Here is a 19,943-nt window from a genome sequence, read left to right on the forward strand (position 1 = left end):
AGATATAAGCAAAGTTGAAAAAAGTTTTATTTTCAAACAAAGCTAATGAGTCAATCATCTTTACTTGGTTCTGCTGAGGTAGTTAGAGATTACTTAAAATGTGGATGGGAGGAGATGCTTATTATGTTGGGTTAAGATCCAATTTTGTTCCGAAAATTTACACAGAAGAGTTGTGAGTACTCAAAATTTTTTATTGGATCAATATCGCTCTTAAAGTGTTAATAGACAAAATCATCCAAAGTGTTTATTAACTAACATTGCCTATTAAAGAACTAATATTGAGCATTAAAACTTTTGACAGCTAGAAGTGAAATTGCTCATTTTTTAATACTTTTGGAGACAATATTGATTTAACAAAAATTTTCGGATATACACCGTTCGTACGTGAAAAATTTTGAGACAAAATTAGACCTCAGCCCTATTATATTTAGGGACAAAGCTGAAACTGGAGTCAAGCAAGGCAGCTAAACAAGACAAAGTCATGAGAGAGTTGCCACTCAAAAGTCACAAACCACCTACCACCACCGTTGGGTTGATCACATGATTAACAATAAATTCAAACCCAAATCATTACTAACATTACTTTTATTTATAAATTATCCTCTCTAACTAATATCTTTTCTTCTTCTTTTTCTTCTTATAACACTGTCACTGACAGCCTTTTGATTTTTCATCCCAGTGTTAAAATCTCTTCACTTCTTCTTTATGATCAGCTAGAAGAACTGGACATTATGGATTATTATTTAGTGTCAAAAACCGTTTTTGTCACCGGAGCTGCCGGCTTCATCGGCTCCTGGCTTGTCATGAGACTCCTCCAACGTGGCTATACTGTTCGAGCCACCGTGCGCGACCCTGGTTCTTATTTTACATGAAGGAATTATTATTCATGCATGTTTTTTTTTTTCTCTTTTCATTTAATTTGTTAGTTCATTCAATTATTTGATTTTCATGTTCAATTCGCAGGTAACATGAGGAAGGTGAAGCATTTGCTAGAGTTGCCTAATGCCGACACACGCTTGAGTCTGTGGAAGGCAGACCTTACCCATGAGGGAAGCTTAGATGATGCCATTAGCGGCTGCATTGGAGTTTTCCATGTGGCTACCCCTTGGGATTTAGACTCCAAGGACCCTGAGGTTTAGTTCTTTACTTGTCTCACTTTATCTCTAACAAATGGGTCCCATGCATTAATATCCTAGACTGAGGGGTTAAGATTGATATTGGATAATATTAGTTTTTCATTTTTTTTTTTTTGGATTTCTCTTTCCGGTATCCCACACCCTTTGGGTGCAGACTAAATCCGGAATCGCCCCAGGTGGGACTTTCCAGGATCGAGCCCATGCACTGGCGGGTACTTGGCGCCTTGCCTTCCCCTTGTCAACCAGGAGGACCAACCCTCCCGGGCCAGTTTTTCATTATTGATCCCATTCTACTAGGGATTACATAATACTACCATTTCTTGGTACTTGAAAACCAATGTTGAGATTCGACATTTTTGGACCAAGTTGTCTTTGTAATATTTTAAATACTACTTTATACCAAACATAATTTTAAAGTCTCGTTCTCATTCTCATCCCATTTCTAAAAATTAGAGGTGTATTTATGGGATGGGAGGCGATCAGGTTGATGTCATCCCGGTCTCATCCCAGTCCCATCTCGATAATCAGGCCAATCCAACTATGGGAAGCGGGGTTGGCCCATCAGGAGGTGGGTCTTTTCAGTGTGAACCACATAGGTTACAACATGCAGCGAGCGAGCCCGTATTACTAACCATATACTATATACATGATTGTGTATATATGACATGCTTGAACGATATGAATTTGACTGGGGACATTTGCAGAATGAAATGATAAAGCCAACAATCAATGGTTTATTGAACATTATGAAAGCATGCCTGAAGGCCAGAACAGTGAGGAGATTGATCTTCACATCTTCTGCTGCAACTCTCACTGGCAGAGAGCACCACAAACCTGTGATTGATGAGACTTGCTGGACTGACGTTGAGTTTTGTCGCACAGCAAAGATCACTGGTTGGGTTAGTACTTAGTGCTTCCTACCCTTTATTATGCATATATGCATCATCTTAAAAATCATAACAAGCTGGGTATTTTGCAGGGGTATTTTGTTTCAAAGACATTGGCAGAGCAAGAGGGATGGAAATTTGCCAAAGAGCATAACATGGATTTCATCAGTGTAATTCCTCCTCATGTGGTTGGCCCTTTTCTCATGAATTCAATGCCTCCCAGTTTTATGATCTCTCTTTCTCTCATCACTGGTGCGTTTTTATTAATTCCTTATAATTTCAACCTTATTGGTACTTAAATTATAATATTCCCTTTTGTCTTATTTATAAGATCCTATCCATTAGTCCTCTATATAAGACCTTTGCCAGATTTAATGAAACATATTTATATGACTCAATTTCACTTATGACCTTGTCACTTTTAGCTTAACTAATTAATGACTAATCCATCGTTTATTTCTCCCTAATAAGATACTATATACATTTAAGGTAGGTTTGGAAATTTCTAAAACGAAATTTTTAAGTAACTTCAACTAACTTTTTGGCTCTAAAAAACCGAAGTTAATAGGGTCTTACGGGAAAAAAAAATTGAAGGGAAAGATATTTGATGTGCTTTAACTTAAATTTACTTGACTCTATTTGTAGGAAATGAAAGCCATTATTCAGTGCTAAAGAAAGGGTACTATGTTCATTTAGATGATCTCTGTATGTGTCACATATTCTTATTTGAGCATCCTCAAGCAGAAGGAAGATACATATGCTCTTCCCATAAGGCCACAATACATGGAATTGCCAAGTTGCTTAGGGTGTGTTTGGGTGTCTCCCCAAACCATGGTTTGGGGAAAAAATGATCCAAACACCCATAAAAAAATCAAAACCATGGTTTTAGAAAAAGCATCTTGAATTTGCTTTTGGAAAAAATTGGAGAGTGTCATGCTTTTGGAAAAAATGTTATAGAATTTCATGTTTAAAATCTTTAAAGCAAATTAATATTTTTCTATTAGAAAAAATAATCATTTTTCTATAAACATATTTAATCTTATAATTTAAAAATATACATACATATTAATTATTTATTAATTATATTATCTTATATATTATTAATTATGTTGGTAAAAATTATTTTATTAACAATTTTATTCTTTCAAATCAAAATATATTATAAAATCTATCCCTTATATAATTGTCATATTAACTTATGCCCTTTTTAGTAATTTGCAAATGTAAAAAGTGCTTCTGGTAACAATTATCCAAACACTCTCACTTCTCAAAATCATTTTTTTACAAAATCTATTCTTCAAAAAATCTATTCTTTCCAAAATCTATCCTTCAGAATCACTTTTCCAAACCACGGTTTAGTTTCATCCAAACACACCCCAAAAATACCCAGAGTACAATGTCCCCACCGAGACAACCCACTTTTCCTTTACTTCATAGTTAAGAGTAACTCTTTTAATTTCAATGCTCCCTCTTATTCTGAATATAAGACTCATTTTATAGTATAATTTACAATACTAAATAGATCTTACATTTAGAACTGAAAGAATATCATTTTATCCTTTTACCAAAAAAAAAAAAAACAGAGTAATTCATTTACATGAGTGATTCTATGTTGAACTAATTATTGTAAACATGGATCATGGTTTTTGTTTATATAGGTTTGGGAATATTCCGGAAGAATTGGAGATTGAGAACTTTTCTACCAAGAAGATAAAAGATTTAGGGTTTCAGTTTAAATATAGTTTAGAGGATATGTTCACCGCAGCCATTGATACTTGTAGAGAAAAAGGACTTCTCCACAACCGTGCGTAAGCTCTCGCTTATGGCACAACTGATTAAAACTGAACATGATATGTACTTTGTGTTTGTGAGAGCCTTGGCTCTTCTATTTAGTTCTTTCCTTTCTTTTTGTGTGCTTTCTAACATATGAAATGAAAATTTAGGCGAGTTGGATACTTAAACTTCATGAGGATAAATGAAATTATAATAACAGTAAGCATGATGTTCTAGCCTCTCTACGATTACAATTTAGTGTTTTTCTTCCTTAATTTTTTCTATTGTTGAACTTAGGGTATCCACAGCTAATAGCAGTGACTAATTCTCTCGTATCGTAGAATTCCCAAAAAAACTTTAGTGTTGACAGCAAAACCCTCTCCATATGTGCTGTCAAAGATCAAATTCCTGGCCAGATGTTTAAGGGACCTTATCAATTCTCTTACTCAATCTTATTTTAAGCAGGTTTTCTTTATTCCTCATGCTCGTTAATATTTACATGCATTCAACCTTACACATAATTTTCTATTCAATGACTTTTGAATATCACCTCACATTATAATCTATTGAAATAAATATTTAAAATTAAAAAAAACTTATACATGATCAGTATAAAAACTTTTTAATACAGAAATATATTTATTCTAAAAATGATCCCCTTCCCCACTATTCTTTTTTTTCCCTCCCCATTTTCAAAGTTAAAAAAAGTGATTTATTTATTATCCGGGAATGTTTTAAACAAGATTACCTTCAATAGGAGGAAGATTATACCTAGAAAAAAGGTTGAAAAAGAAAAGTATAAAAACTACAAAATCAAAGCAGATTACTAATTAGATGTGGTACTAATTAGAGTGAGTGTGTATATTAATTATTGGAAAATTAGTATGATACTTACAAATATATAAAGAAAAAAATGTAAGATCACGTGCCACGGGAAATCAAGAAGTTTTTGTTATCACAGTGAAAATCAATAGCACATAGCAGAGAATCTAACAGTGAATATCAGACTTTCGGTTTCAAACATAAGGAATTAATATCTATGTCACACGAATTAAAAAAATTATAGTTAAGCTAACTACATTTGTAGCATGACATAAATTTTTCCTATATTTTCCTTTAATTAGATTTTTCTTTCAAACTTCATTTAATGAAGAGCATTTTTTTTATAAAATATACTGTAACATTTAATCACATTAATCAAAACTTAAAATTTCGAACTTCAAAGAACCAAAATGAAAATGACAAAGGCCGCGGAGATTAGAGAGAACCCGGAAATTCAACATCTAGAACCTCAAAATCTATAGATCCATATGGCTCCACCACACCAACCTAAACCTGATTTGGTTCTCTTGTAAATTTTTATGATGTTCTAGGACATTAATTTTTAAATGTTTAGATTTAGATTTGACATAAATTGTTTATATGCATATATCTTTATTTTAGAACATAATATTCAATAAGCATATTGTAGTTAATATTTTAAAAATAATCAAAATTAGAAACAAGAAAATTACAATAACCTTAAATTAATTAAATTAAATTCTCAGCTGTATCCACTATCCACTCTCTCCACTTATTACTTCTGCCATTAGATTAATATTAAATGGTCATAATTCTATTAAAATTTTATTATGATAATATCACCAAACACTTAGATCGACTGGCTGTGGGGTCATTCTAGCTTAACCAAGATCAGCAGGTTCGATCCCACTTGGGAAAGCAGCAGTGTGGAGTGGTAGGCAAGCCATTCGCTAGGGGATCCTTCACAGGTGTCGCTCTGGATTAGTCTGGATCCGTTGAAAAGCCTAAAAGATGGTATTAGCCTAGGATACCGGAAGAGCTCTACTAAAAAAAAAAAATTATTATGATATTAAATAAAAAGTATGTATAAATAAATTCAAACATTTAAAAACTTAACCTTAATAGTTTAGAATTGCAATAAATAAATGAATAAATTTAAAATATTAAAATTCATCTAAATAGTTTACAATTTTTTCTATTTGTTTAACTTTTTGTTCACTATGAATTTGAATAGTTCATGTCAAATTTTAAATATTTAAATTTATTTTTAGATACTTCTATAATTTAATATTATAATAGTATTTTTGAAATACTGAATCCAACTATTGAATGTTATCAAATGTTAGAAATAATGTGGAAATAATAAGTGGGAAAAATACTCTCTTATAATTGTATTGATTATTGAGTTTTTTTAAACAGGGTATTGATTATTGATTATTTATTGAAACAATCGCGTAGTTATTAATTTTCTAGGTCTTTCCTTTCTTTTACATCATTATTAGTCTTTTAATTTTATATAATGTTTCAATTTAGTTTTTTAATTTAAAAATTATATTTTTAGTTTTTTAAATTTAAAAATATTTAACAAAAAATGATGATATTAATATATAAAATTTTGATAAAATAATATTAAATACTAACATACTCCTTCAGGCTCAAAATATAAGCTAAACTTTGTTGGAGGGATTTGGTTTTTTTATAAGATAACATTCACTCTTATCTAAGCATTTAACGAGTTTTTTTTCCAATTTTATCCCGAATATATTATTTTTCCTTTTTTGATTCATTTATTGCATATTTTATTTATTTTCTTTATTAATAAGGGCATATTTGAAAAAAAAAAAGTACATGCCTTGCATATTTATTGTTTTAAACTGATTTTAACTAATTTCTTGATAAACATAAATAGGTAAAGTTTAACTTATATTTTGAATTGGAAGGCGTATTAAATTTAATTTTCAAAATAGTCATGATTATTATTAAAAAATTATTTAGAGCTAACAATTTTAGATTTAATGAACTAAAAATATACTCCATTTTTCACAATTAAGAACTAAATTAAAATTTATATAAAATTAAAAGAGTAAATATATATATTTGTAATATTTTCTTTTATAGTTGCCTGGTAACAAAGGAAAATAAAAAATGTAGGGAGCAGCCAAGAAATCACCCTTTGAGATGGGCGGCATATAATAGGGCAGTTCACTGTGCTTCCTATGTATGAAAGCCGAAACCCAAAAACCTACGGCTGCTCTCACAAATTGTGGAACGCAACGTAACCATACAGACCCTTCAAAGTTCGCTTCTTTGCTGGCATGGTCACTTGCTTCGTTCGTTCTTTTTCTCTTTGCGCCTCCTCGATTTTTTTCTGTAAGTTTTCTTTGTAGTTGTTTTCTTCATCGTATCCGATCATGGGTTCGATTTGATTTTCGTCTCATTCATGACCTGCCTTTATTTTCTCATGGTCTGTGTGGGATTTATCTCCCCTTTTTGTTTCTGATTTTATGGTTCACGGGCCAGGTGTTACTATACTTTTTCACTGTGTATTGCGCTCGAAGAACATTATTAGTTTGCGATAGTGGAGTCTAGCTTCCTAGGTTATGGCATGTTGTTTTGGGGATGAGCTGCAAATACCCGAGGTTGAAATTTTAATCTGTTATGAGTGTATACTTGATTTGATTACAGGTTGGTACAGAAAAGAAAGTTAGGAATGAATGCTTGGGGTTTTGCCCATATGACTTGCGATTGTCTCAATGAGTTGGTCAATTTATTATCTCTGTTGAGAAGGTCCTGACACTATTCAAATTTTGGTCATAACTGGTCCTTATGTCCAAGAAACTGACTTTAAAGAATCTAGGTACTTCAAGTGTAATGCACATCTCCTGCATGGATTTTATGTGAATTGACAGCTTCATTTTAACTGCTGTTCGATGAAGTAAAGAAGTACTTTTGTCACTCTGTTTGCATGCGTTGGTGTATTTTATTTTTGTGATGTGTCGCTGTGTGCATGAACTTTTTTCCTGGCAAAAGAGATGCAATGCCCAAATGCCATCATGCCATGCGTTTTATGTGATATTTTAAAGCAGTGGCTCAGTTCTTTTGCCCAGAAAAGTAGAAAACGAGAGTTTCATGTATGCTACAAAGATTGAGCTATGATTGTCCAAACCATGTGGAGCTCTAGTGTAATTAGCTCTTGGGCTTGAATGCTGGTAGATATAATAAAATCCCTTGGAAGTTTCGCATTTCTAGTATCCAGTTGAACTGTCCTGCTCTGTTGCTTCAGTTCAGTGTCTTTTGTTTGTGTTTATGCTTGACTGGTAGATCCATTATCTATTCCTATTATGTGATGATTTTTGTTCATTTGTATGATCTAATAATTTCAGGGTGGTATTAAATGCTCTAAATAAAATTTCACTAAAGTGCAGGTTCCAGTTGTTGGAGTAAATCTTTAAAGTGAGATATTGAATCGAAGTGGACCTGTTTCTTCATACTGAACAGTAATCTAGTTCATATTTCCTGGTTCTTTGGGCCATCATTATGGCTGTACACTCAAAGCTCAGGCTTATTGGTTATTCACAAGATATTGTAGATGGGCAGCCAATTTTTGTTTCCTCGAATTGTACTCCTGTCAAGGCTTGGAGATTTGAACCTGCGGGTCATGCCTTCCATTCTGCTGCGCTCAAACTACTTGGTGTTGAGGAAGAAAATTCAGATGCTGATGATAAAAAAGTGGTTGATGATAATGAACAGAATTATTTTCCATCATCAGATTCTTACAGCAGCAAGAGTAAAAAGAAATCTGGTTCTGGAGACAAGCAACAAGATCACTATGCATTGTTGGGTTTGACTCATCTGAGATACCTTGCTACAGAGGATCAAATACGCAAAAGCTATCGTGAAACTGCTTTGAGGTATCATCCTGACAAACAGGCAGCTCTGCTTCTTGCTGAGGAGACTGAAGCTGCAAAGTTGGCGAAGAAGGATGAGATAGAAAGTCATTTTAAGGCAATCCAGGAAGCATATGAAGTTTTGATTGATCCTGTGAAGAGAAGAATCTATGATTCAACAGATGAATTTGATGATGAGATTCCTACTGACTGTGCCCCACAAGACTTCTTCAAAGTGTTCGGTCCTGCATTTATGAGGAATGGAAGGTGGTCAGTTAATCAGCCTGTTCCATCTTTAGGTGATAACAACACTCCATTAAAAGATGTCGATAACTTCTATAATTTCTGGTACACCTTTAAAAGCTGGAGAGAGTTTCCTCATGCTGATGAATTTGATCTTGAGCAAGCTGAATCTCGAGACCACAGGAGGTGGATGGAAAGGCAGAATGCAAAATTGTCAGAAAAAGCGAGAAAGGAAGAATCTGCAAGGATTCGTGCTCTAGTTGATAATGCTCATAAGAGGGACCCTAGAATACTGAAGAGGAAGGAAGAGGAAAAAGCTGAGAAGCAAAGAAAAAAGGAGGCTAAGTTACTTGCAAAGAGGTTGCAGGAAGAAGAAGCTGCCAGAATTGCAGAAGAGGAGAAGAGACAAAAGGAGGAGGAAGAGAAACGAGCTGCAGAAGCTGCTTCACAACAGAAGAAGTTGAAGGAGAAAGAGAAAAAGGTCTTGCGGAAAGAGCGTGCTCGTCTTCGAACACTTTCAGGACCTATTGTGTCACAAAATGTACTTGGTATATCTGAGGATGATGTAGAAAGTCTTTGTATGTCACTTGATACTGAGCAGCTGAGGTGTTTGTGTGAGAAAATGGGTGGCCTACAGATGTTAGAACAAGCAAAAGTTCTCATAGATGCACGAGATTGCCAAAAAGATGGAGAAAATAAGAAAAAAAGAAGAATCAAGTGATCGACAGAATGGTTCTGTTAAGGCTAATGGTAATGCCTCACCAGGAAACTTGGAGAAGAAGGAAAAACCCTGGAGTAAAGAAGAGATTGATCTGTTAAGAAAGGCAATGGTAAAATATCCCAAAGGAACTTCACGAAGGTGGGAGGTTATTTCAGAGTACCTTGGTACTGGACGGTCCGTGGAAGAAATTATGAAGGCAACAAAAACAGTTCTCCTCCAGAAGCCTGATTCTTCCAAATCCTTTGATGCATTTCTCGAGAAAAGGAAACCTGCACAATCAATTGCATCTCCACTGACCACTAGAGCAGAATTGGAAGGGGAATCAACTCCAGCAATCTCCCAAAGTAATTCTTCCTCGACAACAAATAACTCTGAAGACTCCAGCAGCAAAATTGCCGACAACCAAGTCTCTCCTGGTTCTGCCACTGCAAATGGAGTATCCTCTAGTTCAGACCAAGATGTCTGGTCAGCCGTACAGGAGAGAGCATTGGTCCAGGCTTTGAAAGCCTTCCCAAAGGAAACTCCCCAGAGATGGGAAAGGGTTGCAACAGCTGTCCCTGGAAAGACCATGAATCAGTGCAAGAAAAAATTTGCAATGATGAAGGAAAACTTCAGAAACAAGAAAAGTGCAGCTTGATGAGATAGAGATGGTAAACTGATTCAAAGTTCCTACGGATTAAGTGCCATTTTTTGGCTCTCATTTGGGGGATTTTGCCATGCCGCAGTTTAGATCCCAAAGCTAATATTTTGAAGAGAAAGAGAACCCCCCCCCCCCCCCCAAAAAAAAAACAATATAGGTTAGTTTCAAATTCTTATTCAGTATCCTTAATTATGCTTCAATTTGAGGGGTAGGTAATGTTCTACGGTCTTATTGGATACTGTCTTTACACCATGGGTGGAATACATTTTGTATTTGATTCTTAAGAGAGTGAACATCCGATTATAAGATCAGACAGCATTTGCCAGCCAACCAGCCATATCTTCTGTAGACGGAGTTGACACATCTTTTATAGATCGATTTTATTAGATGAGTTTTGATGTATTTTGCACTGTCTGCAATTAATATCAGACAGCAGATTCCTTTTTTCTGGTTTGAAAGCGATTGAAGCTAAGGACATCCTGATTCCTCATCTCTTTCACCATTGAGTTGAATCTATATTATTTTGCCTGAGAAGTTGATGAATACTGAGTTATGTCAGATTTTGTGTAAATATGCGGGAAAACTTATATTTGCGCAAAGTTTTAATTTTATGACTCGTTATTGCTGTCAACTTGTCTAGCGGATGAAGTTGCTACTTGTGTTCAGTGTCACAGCTGGGTTAAATTCCAGCTGCTAGTGGAAGTTCTGGTAGTTGATGACGACTGTAAGAAATTAAAACAAGAGTCATATACAGTTGAAAAATAAAATAAAATTTTCTAGTCATGAATAGTAACACACTACCTGTCCTTACCCTTGCATGTTTTATAACAGCATTTTATTTGAAGTTTTAATTTTTTTCACAAAATATTCCTGACTAACTTTAAAATTTTTAAACGATTAGTCAAAATTTTCTAACTAATGACTTTTATTGAGGGTAATTTTGAGATTGTGTTATTTTTTTAATTAATGTAAATTAATAAATTAGAGCACATCAAAAGAATCAGATGTAGAAAATAAGATTTAGTAAATGAGAGGTATGTCTTATATTTTAATGAAATAACGGATTATGTGAACTAACATACCTTAAATTTTTTAATCTGTTTTGGTTGGGTATAGGGTAGTAATGATATGACATTCTAAATGTACAAGAATTTCTTCTCATTGTATATACAAGTCATGCAAATTATATTGTAATTCGACTTAAAACTAAATTTTATATATGAAAATTATGATTTAATAAATTAATTATGCACCGCCATTTTGTTATATGAGAAGGTTTAAATCCTTCCGAGTTTTATTTCATTCACCTGGATGACTTCAGTTAATAAAACATTTCGATACGTCCCAACTAATGAAGGAATAAGAGGTGATAAGAAATTAGGCTACGTTTATTTAAGAGGCCAAGACATGCAGAAGTTTCAACAGTTAATCAGGTTTTTGGATTCCTTTCATTTCTTCCTAACATTTGTTAAGAAATCAAAAAAGAGACTCAAAATTATAGAGCTAAGCGAAATCATTTAAACCCATGGAACTCAATTGAGTGATGAACCTCGCATTGTATCTATATCTCTAAAATTGACATCAAATGAAGAGTTTAAAACATAAAGGATCCGAGTAACATTTGCGAGAAAAGAAGGAAATCGAGGGGCCAAAAAACTATGGCACAGAAAGAGGAATTTGCTTGACAGAACTTTTTATCCGCTCGAATGCTGTTCTTACTCTTTCCTTGAGGCCTTCATTTTCACTTTCAATTTCCCCGCTTAATTTATCAAGCTTGGCAACATTACCATCAACGTTAATTACTACCTTCCCATCCTCTCCAACCTTAACATCTCCGAAGAGTGAAACAAGGAGTGCATGCATGACCTTCTCTGCCTTCTTTTCATTCTCTTCCTCGATCTGAGAAGCCTCTGATTCATCCATTATTTTTGGCACCTCACGGTTGATGTTTAAAACCAGAGCCACAATTGAGTCTGATACCAAGTCACTAATGGGATCTGATGTCCAATGCAAGGAGATGTGCTTCTCAGACTCATGCTTCACTGTCACCCGACCATGGACTTGCAACGTTGGTACTCCTGATTCTTCGTCTACTGAAGACTCTACGCTCTCATATATCTGTTTGAGCCGATGCTTTATGACATTAAAGGCACTAGAATAGGGGATGGTTATTCTCTGCATGATGTTTGCTGTTGATAGCTGCGAGAAGACATGGAGGTCATCGGGTGCCATTATCTGATATGTAAAGCCTTTCTTTACAAGCAAACCACTGACGGTTTCACCAGCTTCCGGGGTTTTTTCAGCCAGTTTTCCAATGGCTTTTGCCATTTTCTGCGAATTGAAATGCATTTCAACAGATTGACAATTCTTTGGAGTAAGGACTTTGGTGTTTCTATCAGCAAATTGAGTGAGGAGCTTCTGTCTGAGCCTTCCCATCTCGTTAGCCTCTCCATGAACAAGAATTATGTTGGGAGGGTTGAGCTCTTCCAAGAATGCACTCGTTTGAGCAGAGTCAGCGTGAGCAGAAAAGGATATGTAGTGCACCTGCATGTTGAGGGGTGCAGCAAGCCCATTCATGAGAGTAACCTCTTTTGGTTCACTAATGATGGTTTTTGCAAGAGTACCTTCAACCACATAACCAGGTAAAATGCATGAATTTTTCTTATCAGAGCACCACTTGTCAAATAATTGTCGTGATAACCCACTCTGAAGCCCACCAGGACTTGCCATCACTACTGATGGTCCAACATCTTTGAAAACATCTATGCTACTTAATGCTGATATGTGCTTGAAAGAGAAGGGGTTTGACTTTGCATTCTTGATCCTATCATTCATGGAAAGGGTGTATGTCTCATAAACAGTCAAACACTTTTTCGCAAGGGGAGAAGCATAATAGATGGGTATATTCTGGAGTTCAGGATGGTTGGCCCAATATTCATCAAGAATCAGGAGAAGCTCCTGAGCACGACCAAGGGCAAATACAGGAATCAGGACACGACCCCCTTGAGAAACTGTTGAGTGGATGATATCAGTAAAGCGTTTTTCTCTTGTGTGTCGAGGTTGATGGTGCTGCACACCATAGGTGGATTCAATGATGCATACATCAGGTGAGAACTGGGGGGTCTCAGCAGCACGAAGATGCCGGTCTTCCTCACGGGAATAATCCCCAGTGTAGAGCACTCGAACACCAGCAATGTCAACCATGAACATAGCAGCACCAAGGACATGGCCTGCAGTGTAACACCAGAACCGAATGCCATTGACTTCTACTGTTTGATGGAAATCAATAACCTGAAGTTAGTAAGTGCTGTTAGTAGATATAGAGATTTAGAAGGTCCATCTATTGCAGCACGGGTATTTCAGCCTCATCAGAGATCCCAAATAAAGAGAGAAGATCAACCTGGATTTGGAAGACTACTAATATTTGAATCATACAGTGCATCTTATTCATACAGTGGATAAATACTTCTACTGATATATTTCTGTGTGATTTATGTAACTGATTTGACAAACTTAATCTCAAGTTGAGGATATCATCCACATAACATTACCGATGACCAAGAGTTATTAATTTACATATAATGCCAGAGAGAACACTTTCTTAACACTTCGGCAATCTAGAAGTTGTGCATATAATATAAAATTTTCTGAAAATAACCAATGCAAGTTTCAGATTTTACAAGCCTAGGGTATGATGAAACCTAAATGCCCAAAAACAAGGAAACAAACCTCAATTTTATCCATGGATCGGTTGATGTCCTGTTCATCAAATAACATATCTTCAACAGAAACCTTGCTCACTTTTACGTAATCTGATAGCAACAGCTTGTAGATAGCCTTTGTTGCATAGGTCATGAATACCCGACCTCTGAATGTCGTCTGGGGATATTCTCTTTCAGATGTACTTCCACCACTAAATTGTTAAAAAAATAACTTATTATAGTTGATTGAAAAGAGCATCATACCTTTTGTAAGAAGTAAGGGAGTGATGCAGCATGGTCCAAGTGAAAGCTGCAGAAAAAAACATCAACATGCATCAAATTTGGTTAACACCAAATAATAAATATAAACAAGGGACATGTACCGTTTCAAAAGAAACCATAAAACATATCTCTTTCCTTTCTTCAATACCAAAAAGATAAAAAAATTGCCAAGAAACAAGCATCGTTGTAATCATGTAAGTCTGCCAATGTGGAATGCAATATTATGACTGAGAAAAATGCACAAAATAGAGACCAATTGCCTTCATGAAACCTGATAATAAAGAAATGAGAACCCACTTGTAGAAGAAATAGAGCAGAAAGAAGCACACAGATCATAGATATTCTATAGTGATAGAAAGAAATACCAGGACTCTGCATGTTTAGTCATGTTAAGGTCCTAAGGATCAAAACATAATAGAAAGAGTTGATGAAGTCCGTTAAGCTGAAAATTCATGCTTTAGCAAAATATCTTCAGCTCCCCCTCCCAGAAATCAATAAACAAATGAAAAGTAACTTAGAAGAAAAATGGAAAGGTTTTATACTAGAATGTTATCACCAAATTGAAATTTTAAAAAAATTGCACTTGACCGTGCAGCCATTGAATCGAATTACCAATAACCGACACCAATTTTGTATGTGTTACCGCAATGAACCGAAAATTGAATTCACAATTTGAAACTTAACAAGGGAACGAGTCAGACTAAGCCATAGTATAAAAGAAGAAACATACTGAGTAATGAGAAGTACATCCACCGTGGAAGGGTCAATCTCGTCGAAGTATGGCAAAGCAGCCATACCTGAATAACCAGGGTGTATTCCACAATCGAACTGAAATGAGACAGCGAAAAAGTGAACATGCGTGAACTTGGAAAAGAATACGAACAGCGACTGTGTAACAAGCTATAAAGTTAATACCAGTATGTTTTTGCCTTTATAGGACATGAAGACACAAGAACGACCCACTTCATTTCCAGCTCCAAGTGGGGTCACAATTAGACGATCCTCCTCTCTATTGTTCACAGATGAGTCGCGTCTCTTGAGGGAGGGTGGTTGGCCTGTTGAACCCATTCCCACACTGAAATCAAAGTGAATAAAAAGAAAATTAGAGAAGATGAGCGAGTAATTTATTGGTTTATTGATCTGAATAATGTACAAATATATGTTAAATGCACAACGACAGGTAGGAACTAACTCGGGCATCCCCTAGTTATCCAACTTACAGTTAAAAAAAACTATGTTTTCCCTTTTATTACCTGTGTAAAACACCTCAATTGAATGATTGAGAAACTCAAGTGAGGAGAAAACCTTCAGGTTCGAAAAAATTTTTCCGGTTGAACTTTGAGAGGGTTTCCGGAGAGTGAGGAGGTCGAACTGGAGCTAAAACCCTAGTTTTGAAACAAAAGATGGAGCGAAAGAAGATTGGGAAAAAAGTTAAAAATAAGAACACATTCGACCACAGTGGGAGTCGAACCCACGACCTTCTGATCCGAAGTCAGACGCGCTAATCCACTGCGCTATGCGGTCGGATGTCCTGTGACGTCAAATAAATCTTATTAGTATACGATTCTACATCATCCTCTTTTTCATCAAATGGTATTTTAGAACTAAAATTAGCATACATCTTCTCTCACTAAAATTTTTTTTCCCTCTTGATCTCTATTCTCACTTCCTTTTACCACTTGAGTTGGCCTTAAGTGATCTTTTTAATTTTATTTTGGAACATAAATATAAATGCACACTACGGATATCTTTACAAAAAAATAAGTATAGAAAAATTTGGAATGTCACAATTCCCTAATTAACATACAAAACCAAAAAAAAAAAAAAGACAAAATATTATGCATATCTCTCGTAATGAGACCAGCAAAATAGGAAGCCTACAATTAGGTAGCAAAGCACAAATTGGGAGCAAAAGGAGGATCAATGGTTGCCAATTAAATAATAGAACTGCAAATTGTAGAGTAATAGTGGCGAACTATACTTATAACCAGACTAGCCAATCCAAGAGTTGTTGGAAAAGCAGAACATTATGTAGGGTCTAAAGTTTATTGAACATCAAGAAGATTCACAACTGAAATTTTTTACAATGTATTTTCAAGCCGCATTTAGTCCAGAGCCAAATAGATAGACTAAATCAATTCATGTTGGCGGAATCCAATTGCAAATATGGAGAATGAAAAGCAAAAAAAATAAAAATAAAAATCAAATAACATAACATGCAAAGTTCTTGGTCTGTAATTGCTGTAATATTGGTTTGGAAGTGAAACTAAAATGTTCAAATCACATATTACCAAGCCAACATTCGTTCCATCCGCAATTGCTATGGCAACAAATTATATGTTTAGCCATTAATGTAATGTATCGTCCAAAATGGTAATCCTTATTCTATCATAAATCACAAATTATATTGGCAATCTTAAAGTCGCACCAAAAAGTACTAAATTGAGATTCAAATTTCAAGAAGAAAAAGACTGGCAAGAGTGGGTTTGCAAGATTGCCTAGAAACATCAATATCTATTACTCCTCTGGTCCTTAATATAAAACTCATTTAACTAATTTAATTAGATTAAGAAAGTTAGATAAGTTAGTTAATTATAAGAAAAGCGACATATTTTTCCTAAAACACCATAATCATCTTCTTAATATCACATCTCCCTCTTCTACATGATTATGGTTGAGAGAGTATCTATTGGAATAATTTAAAGAAAACTGATAAATATGATAAATGAGTCTTATATTTAGGACTAAAACTAACTTAAAAATTAGATCCTATATTAAAGACCGGAGAAGTATATTATTATTGGTAGTTCGTTTTGTAATTAATTTAGTTCAATCAGTTGAAATGAAGTCAAGGACTCGCAAGTTGTGCAACAAAAAAATATACATGTATCATTATGCCTTGATTATGCATTCCTCTACTAGAAATCTTAGTTAATCTTTCGATTCTAAATATAAAACTTATTTTATAATGTAATTATTACATTATAAAATAAGTGTTACATTTATAGAATTGAAGGAGGATATACTCCAGACGTTCTTTGCTGCAATTGCTAGTGTTTGGTCAAAAGACTTTTGGACTTCTCTAAGGTAAAATTTTAATATCCTCATTTGGGCCCTCTTCAATAGGGTGTAAGATTGCTTAAAAAGCTTTCGGACTTGTTCAAAATTTTAGAATCTCAGGAGACTTTATTGAAATTAAATGATAGTCTTAGAACTCTAGCGTCGTTTTCATTTTAAAATATAGGGAAAATCATATTGAAGGTACCTATACTTTCTCTCAATTTTTAATTTGGTACCTATGTGTTTTTTTTTCTTGTAATTAAACATTTAATTTTATTTTTTTAGCAATATTAGCTCTTATAACTTTGTTCTATTGATATTTTTAGTCTCTACATAAGGATTAATGATGTTAATAGAGCAAAATTAAAGATTTAGTTAAGAACAAAAAACATATAGATACCAAATTGAAAATTGAAAAAAAATATAAGTACCTTCAATATGGTTTTCCTTAAAATATATATGGAAAGAGACAATAGGAAGATTGCAACCTAAAAAGAAATATACTTATGTATATAGTTTTAAAAACTTAGTTGATATTTGTTCCCAATGAGTTTTCTTCGTTGTCAACTCATAGAAACAATTTTTTGAGAGGTTTTGAATGCTTAGTAGTTTCACTAATACAATAAAAACATTTTATGATATAACATAAACTTTTTATATTAGTTTTGGGTTAAAAAATATTTTTAACGGACCTTTTTGATATTGTTAACGAATATACAAGTATAAATTTCATGATGAGCTATCCAGTTATATAACTAACCCAACTATTGATAACAATAACTCGTTAAAAATATTTTGTTCAACTAGGCTTCCAATAACTTTCAAGTCCAATAATAATTTTTTATTAAATTTGTGTTTTCTATAGTATAGAATAATTCTAAGAAGAGTAAGATAGCTGAAATAATTTTCAGCTTGCATACAAAAAAAAAAAAGGTCATAGTAAGCCACATGAAATCTATTTCCATTCCAAATGGTTGTTTGAAATTACTCTTCCCTCACTTAATGTAGGACTTAATTTAAAAGTAAATGTTGGTCCTATATATAGGACCTATTTCACATGCTTATCAATTTTTTAAAATTGATTCTATTGATATTCTCTTGATAATAATGAAATTGTAGAAGGAGGAAGGAAATTAAAAAAAATGATTGGAGTGTTTTAAAAAGAACGTATCATATTAACTAATTTAACTAATATCTTTAATCCAGTCAAATTAATTAATTAGGTTTTATATTTAAAATCAGATAAGTACTTCCAAGTGTGCTTTTAGGTTACTTTTCAGGTTGTCTACTAATAATTTCTGTGTCTAATTACAAGCGTCATATTTCTATTTGCAGGTGATTAAAAATATTAATTTTAAAAAAATAATGATAAATTAAAAGGACATTACACTAGGTGCGTCGATTTTCTCTCTTTTTTTTTTTTATGATTAGAAAAAAAATGGTGTTACAGAATAAATAAAGTCTGTTATAGAGTGTGTGCGTGTGTGTGTGTTTATTGATATTCAGTGGGAAAGACCAAATAATTCTCTTAGAAAACAAGCGGGTTTAGAGTTGGACAATTTTTTTTTAATAAATGGCTAATAAAAGCAAACTTTAGACTGGAAATCTATTGGATTTAACGGAAAATATCATATAATCCACTTAAAAATTATTTTTTTAGACTGGGACAAAATATTTTATAAATTAAAAGGATGAGTACTAAAAACACAGACTGGAAATATCTTAAAATTCACTTGAAAAATAGTTGAACCACTTGAAAATTTAGTTGTCTCAAACCATTCAATTATTGATATTGATTGAATTAATAACTACTTGGAAAATACATAAATGTAATGGCTAACATGATTTGTTTCACATATGGTAATTACTGAAAACAATGAAATGTATAGGGGTCAGTTATGTAAAAAAAAAAAATTTACACTCTAGATCCGTTTGGTATGAAAAAAATTGACCGGAGAGAAGGAAAAATTTTAATAAGTTTAATCTAAAAAAATTTAAAAAGTAATGTTAAAAGCTCATGTGAAAAGAAAAGACCAAATTACCCTTGATTTTAAATATTGTTTTTAAAATATCACAGCCCCTACTAGCCGGCTGGTCACTGGAGCTCCGGCGACGGCAGTCACCGGAGCTCCGACAACCAGTCGACAATTGGTCATTGGAGTTCTGTCGGTCGGAAAAAATTTTTTTGAAAATTTTTACAATTTAAGTATAATGATTAACAACTTTTGTAATGATATTAACAACTTCAGTATAGCAATTAACAACAGGTTTTCTGAGAAATTTAACAAACTCAAGCGACCGGAAACAATTTTTTTGAAAATTTTTACAACTTCAGTATAGCAATTAACAACAAGTTTTCTGAGAAATTTAACAAACTCCGGCGACCGGAAACAATTTTTTTGAAAATTTTTACAACTTCAATATAACCGTTAACAACTTTTGTAACGCTATTAACAACTTTAGTATATCAGTTAACAACAGATTTTTCAGAAAATTCAACAATTGGTCATCGGAGCTCCGGCGGAGGAAAACAATTTTTTTGAAAATTTTTACAACTTCAGTATAACGGTTTACAACTTTTATAATGCTATTAACAACTTCAATATAACAATTAACAACAGGTTTTCTAGAAAATTCAACAAGCTCCGATGACCGGAAACAATTCTTTTAAAATTTTTTACAACTTCAATATAACGGTTAACAACTTTTGTAATTATATTAACAACTTCAATATAGCGGTTAACAACAGGTTTTTGAGTTTGTTAACGACATTACTGAAGTTATAAAAATGCCACTGTTTAAATTTTTTGAA

The 19,943-nt window shown here is 33.7% G+C and overlaps 3 protein-coding genes and 1 non-coding gene across 4 annotated transcripts; 2 read left to right on the forward strand and 2 right to left on the reverse strand.

Moving 5' to 3' along the window:
• The first annotated feature begins 666 nt into the window (after positions 1 to 666).
• LOC114716923 (dihydroflavonol 4-reductase-like) lies at positions 667 to 3,911 on the forward strand. The gene is made up of 7 exons (XM_028902032.1): positions 667 to 855; positions 964 to 1,133; positions 1,841 to 2,035; positions 2,116 to 2,275; positions 2,669 to 2,829; positions 3,383 to 3,432; positions 3,682 to 3,911. Exons 1-7 carry the CDS (start codon positions 732 to 734, stop codon positions 3,833 to 3,835), a joined length of 1,014 nt encoding a protein of 337 aa, XP_028757865.1. The 5' UTR covers positions 667 to 731; the 3' UTR covers positions 3,836 to 3,911.
• Positions 3,912 to 6,839: 2,928 nt separating this feature from the next.
• On the forward strand, positions 6,840 to 10,479 carry LOC114718072 (dnaJ homolog subfamily C member 2-like). The gene is given in 3 exon segments (XM_028903343.1): positions 6,840 to 6,967; positions 8,023 to 9,442; positions 9,444 to 10,479. Coding segments are annotated over 2 exon segments (1,950 nt in total). The 5' UTR covers positions 6,840 to 6,967; positions 8,023 to 8,134; the 3' UTR covers positions 10,086 to 10,479.
• A 1,104-nt stretch (positions 10,480 to 11,583) lies between these two features.
• LOC114719109 (cleavage and polyadenylation specificity factor subunit 3-I) lies at positions 11,584 to 15,452 on the reverse strand. Its single transcript, XM_028904599.1, has 6 exons — positions 15,325 to 15,452; positions 14,987 to 15,146; positions 14,802 to 14,899; positions 14,054 to 14,099; positions 13,818 to 13,967; positions 11,584 to 13,379 (listed from the first exon to the last, which is right to left on the reverse strand). The coding sequence occupies exons 2-6, from the start codon at positions 15,137 to 15,139 to the stop codon at positions 11,745 to 11,747; spliced, it is 2,082 nt and encodes a 693-aa protein (XP_028760432.1). The 5' UTR covers positions 15,140 to 15,146; positions 15,325 to 15,452; the 3' UTR covers positions 11,584 to 11,744.
• A 69-nt stretch (positions 15,453 to 15,521) lies between these two features.
• TRNAR-UCG (transfer RNA arginine (anticodon UCG)) lies at positions 15,522 to 15,595 on the reverse strand. The gene has a single exon. It is a non-coding gene; the product is annotated as a tRNA-Arg (tRNA).
• Between the last annotated feature and the right edge of the window lie 4,348 nt (positions 15,596 to 19,943).

Source organism: Neltuma alba, unplaced genomic scaffold, assembly GCF_004799145.2.
Source record: "Neltuma alba isolate B1F8T4 unplaced genomic scaffold, ASM479914v2 tig00000304_pilon, whole genome shotgun sequence".
Taxonomy (NCBI): Eukaryota; Viridiplantae; Streptophyta; class Magnoliopsida; order Fabales; family Fabaceae; genus Neltuma; species Neltuma alba.

Bases quoted from the DNA above. Each gene is read 5' to 3' on its own strand.
- LOC114719109 (XM_028904599.1), bottom strand. From the start codon at position 15,139: ATGGGTTCAACAGGCCAACCACCCTCCCTCAAGAGACGCGACTCATCT. The intron at 13,968-14,053 runs GTATGATGCTCT...GAATATCCCCAG, and splicing joins TCCCTTACTTCTTACAAAAG to ACGACATTCAGAGGTCGGGT. The intron at 13,380-13,817 runs GTTTGTTTCCTT...TACTAACTTCAG, and splicing joins GATCCATGGATAAAATTGAG to GTTATTGATTTCCATCAAAC.
- LOC114716923 (XM_028902032.1), top strand. From the start codon at position 732: ATGGATTATTATTTAGTGTCAAAAACCGTTTTTGTCACCGGAGCTGCC. The intron at 1,134-1,840 runs GTTTAGTTCTTT...GGACATTTGCAG, and splicing joins TAGACTCCAAGGACCCTGAG to AATGAAATGATAAAGCCAAC. The intron at 3,433-3,681 runs GACAACCCACTT...TTGTTTATATAG, and splicing joins GAGTACAATGTCCCCACCGA to GTTTGGGAATATTCCGGAAG.